The 3698-nt window shown below is 53.5% G+C and overlaps 1 protein-coding gene across 1 annotated transcript; it reads left to right on the top strand.

Annotated features, from left to right (window-relative positions):
* Window positions 1-455: 455 nt before the first annotated feature.
* LOC148136768 (putative G protein-coupled receptor 139) lies at window positions 456-1391 on the top strand. Its single transcript, XM_087983365.1, has one exon. It carries the CDS (start codon window positions 456-458, stop codon window positions 1389-1391), a length of 936 nt encoding a protein of 311 aa, XP_087839491.1.
* The last annotated feature ends 2307 nt before the right edge of the window (window positions 1392-3698 follow it).

The raw sequence follows: 3698 nt of genomic DNA, 5'->3' as shown, positions 1-3698 counted from the left end.
ACACTGTTCCGAAGGCCCCTCAGGCAGTTAAAGGGGTGAATACGTTTTCCCTGCGTTTACATTTCTCTACGACACAGGATCGACCCTAACTTAGACCAAAATACAGGAATTCCCAAACTCCGTTTGTCTTCAGGAAACTGGGAGAGAATCCTTCAGGACAGCAACGTTTCCACCCTCCGTATTAGGAACTGGGAAGGAGTGACCTGTGTCTGGTCTCGAGTGATCGAGTGTGTGGGAATGTTCTAGAAAGCATCTGTCCTTATGGATGTGTCTAGGTGTGTTTGGGGAGGGAGGGTTTCTTATGGTTTATGTCACATTTTTGTCAGTAATTCCGACCTTCCCATTTGTTATTCCAGCTCCAATTATTTTAATAAATCCCTGAATACAGGGACACATTTGAAAATCTCACTGGGTCCCCGATCAAACAGGTCCCTTTGCCTCCAGGCTGATGGATAATGGGTTTGTTTTCCTTCCTCACAGTTAACGTAGTGACCATCTACGTCCTGCTTTATAAAGATTGTGGATTGTCTCCATGTGTCAGACGTTACCTGGGGGCCATGGCAGCGGCGGATCTCCTGGTCATTATCCTCGACCTGATCCTGAGACACATTCCCATTGTTTATCGGGAACAGTTTTATTTCCTGAAGGACTCCGTCCCTGTGTGTAATATCCACGCCGTCCTGCTTTATGCAGCCACTGACTGCTCTGTCTGGTTCACCGTCACTTTCACCTTTGATCGGTTTGTGGCCATTTGTTGCCAGAAGCTGAAAAGTAAATATTGCAGTGAGAAAACGGCAGCTGTTGTTCTGGGAGCAGTGACTGTGCTGAGCTGTTTAAAGAACATTTCCTGGTATTTTATGCTCAAATCTCAGTATTTTCTGGCGAACTACCCCTGGTTTTGTGAGGTGACAGACGCTGTTGTATTCTCCAGGGTCTGGGTAACAATCGAGTCCCTCCACCACATTCTAACCCCGTGTGTCCCATTTCTCCTGATTCTGCTGCTCAATGTTCTCACCGTCAGTCACATTTTAGTGACCAGCAGAGCCCGCAGGAGACTCCGCGCTCACACCAATGGGGACGCTCAGTCTGACACTGAAATAAGAAACCGAAAAAAATCCATCATTTTAATGTTTGTGATCTCGGCAAATTTCATCCTGTTATGGTCAACGTTAATGCTGTATTCTATATGGAACCGGATGTGGCAGATTGGGTATAAGTCTGTGTATCTCGATTACTTTGTGCAGGAATTGGGCTTCATGTTGCAGCTCCTCAGTTGCTGCACAAACACCGCAGTTTATGCCGTGACCCAGACTAAGTTCAGGCAGCAGCTGAAGAATGTGCTGAAATATCCCTTCACCCAAATCCATCCATCAATCAAATTCCCTCATTAATCAATCCGTCCGGGATTTACTCATTTCAGTTCAGTGTTTCAGCGATGGAGCAGCCTGTCGCTATGGTAACAGACTGAGGGTAGCGCTGGTTTGTCCATCCTTATCCCACAGGGGGGTTTACAGGGACACATTTCAATGTTTCTCACAACTCAGGGGCCAGTGAGAAAAGGCACCATCCCACTGACTGTGTCCATCACTTTTATTTGTAAACAATAAAAATGTTGATTAAAGCGTGCCGAGCAGCAGAGTGACCGATGTTGTTGTGTGTCTTTGTGTTGCAGAAACTGAGCTGGAGAGATACAGACTCAGCCCCAAGTCCTGGTCCTCAGGGAAGGGGAGGGCACCACGCCCTGAGCTCAGGAGCTGGGTTTAACACCCTCTGGCCCCCAACTCCAACCTGGCCTCCCCATTTCCTCTCGCCTACTCTTTCTCATCACTTCTCTCCCCCTCTCTCTCTTTCTGCACACTCAGTCTTTCTCACCACCTTTCACTCCCCCTATCTCACACACACACCCAACCCCTGTTTCTTCACCTGCCTTCACTCTTCCTTCTCCCCCTCACCCTGACTCTGCGATCTCTGTCTCCCTCCCGCAATTCCGTCTCTACGCCATTTTCTCTTCCTCCTCCCTCCCACATCTCTCTATTCTCTCACCCCCACCCCCCACATGCAGCCGCACCACCACCACCCCTCTCTCAGTCTCTGGGTCAGAGGGAGAGGAAAGGATCAGAGAGAGACAGAGCGTGTCAGAGAGAGGGAGGGAGGGAGGGAGGTAGAGGAGGGAGAGAGATTCAGTCAAAGAGAAACGGAGGGAGGTGGGGGAGAGAAAGAGAGATACCGAGGGAGAGGGCACGACAGTGAGAGAAGATGGAGAGAGAGAAGGAGCGGGGAGAGAGAGGGGGGAACAAGGGAGAGATAGGGTTTTGGAGGGAGAGAGATAATGAGAGACAGAGAGATAGGGTAACGGAGGGAGAGAGATAATGAGAGACAGAGAGAGAGTGAGACTGAGAGAGGTGCGAGCGAGGGGGCGAGAGACAACGGGGCAAGTCTTAGAGAGAGAGAGGGACAAGGAGAGAGAAGTGAGTCGAGAGAGATGGGGAGGCGAGAGAGAGAGAGAGAAGAGGAGAGAGGGAAGAGAGAGAGAGAATGAGGGGGTGAGAGAGAGAGACAGGGGTGAGAGAGAAGGGGAGTGCAAAAAACAGTGGGATGGCAAGAGAGAGATAGAGAAGGCAAGAGAGAGAGGACCGAGAGTGAGAGAGTGCGAGAGAGGGGAAATAAAGAGAGAGGGAGCGAGACAGAGAGAGGTGGCGAGAGATAGAGGGAGAAAGGGACGAGAGAGAGAGGCGAGAGAGAGAGAGAGCGTGAGAGAGAGGGGGCGAGAGAGAGGCGGGAGGGTTAGAGAGAGAGGAGGCGAGAGGGAGAGGGGGCGAGAGAGAGAGAGGGGGCAAGAGAGACAGGGGGCGAGAGAGAGAGAGGGGCGAGAGAGAGAGAGGAGGCGAGAGAGAGGGGGCAAGAGAGAGAGAGGGAGCGAGAGAGAGGGGGCGAGAGAGAGAGAGAAAAGGACGAGAGAGAGAGGGCAAGAGAGAAGGGACGAGAAAGAGGGGGGAGGGCGAGAGAGGGAGAGAGTGGGGTGAGAGGGAGAGGGGTGAGAGGTAGAGGGCGATAGAGAGAGAGGAGGCGAGAGAGAGAGGACGAGAGAGGGGGGGGAGGGCGAGAGAGGGAGAGAGTGGGGTGAGAGAGAGAGGGGTGAGAGAGAGAGGGCGAGAGAGAGAGAGGAGGCGAGAGAGAGAGAGGAGGCGAGAGAGAAAGGGGCACCAGAGAGAGAGAGGGTGATGAGAGAGAGAGGGTCGCAAGAGAGAGAGGGTGAGAGAGAGGGGGGCGAGAGATAGAGGGGCGAGAGAGAGAAGGGGCGAGAGAGAGAGAGGGGCGAGAGAGAGAGGGGGCGAGAGAGGGGGGCACGAGAGGGGGCGAGAGAGAGAGGGGCAAGAGAGAGAGAGGGGGCGAGAGAGAGGGGGGTTTAGAGAGAGGGGGCGAGAGAGACAGAGGGGGCGAGAGAGGGGGGGAGAGAGAGAGGGGGCGAGAGAGAGAGAGAGGGGCGAGAGAGACAGAGGGGGTGAGATAGAGAAAGGGAGGGGGCGGGGGGTGAGAGAGGGGCGAATGATAGGCGGCGAAAGAGAGAGGGGTGAGATAGAAAGGGTGCGAGAGAGGCAGAGTGAGCAAGAGAGAGAGGGGGCGAGAGAGAGAGGGGGGCCGAGAGAGAGAGGGGAGCAAGAGAGAGAGAGGGGAGCGAGAGAGAAGGGGTGAGAGAG

The sequence above is a fragment of the Chiloscyllium plagiosum genome, unplaced genomic scaffold (assembly GCF_037043375.1).
Source record: "Chiloscyllium plagiosum isolate Xiang-an unplaced genomic scaffold, Cpla_swu_hap1 HiC_scaffold_45, whole genome shotgun sequence".
Taxonomy (NCBI): Eukaryota; Metazoa; Chordata; class Chondrichthyes; order Orectolobiformes; family Hemiscylliidae; genus Chiloscyllium; species Chiloscyllium plagiosum.
Note: the sequence above shows the minus strand (reverse complement) of the source record. Positions and strands in the feature narration are given on the sequence as shown.

What these genes read in the sequence shown, in the direction of transcription:
- LOC148136768 (XM_087983365.1), top strand. Translation starts at nt 456, where the DNA reads ATGGGTTTGTTTTCCTTCCTCACAGTTAACGTAGTGACCATCTACGTC.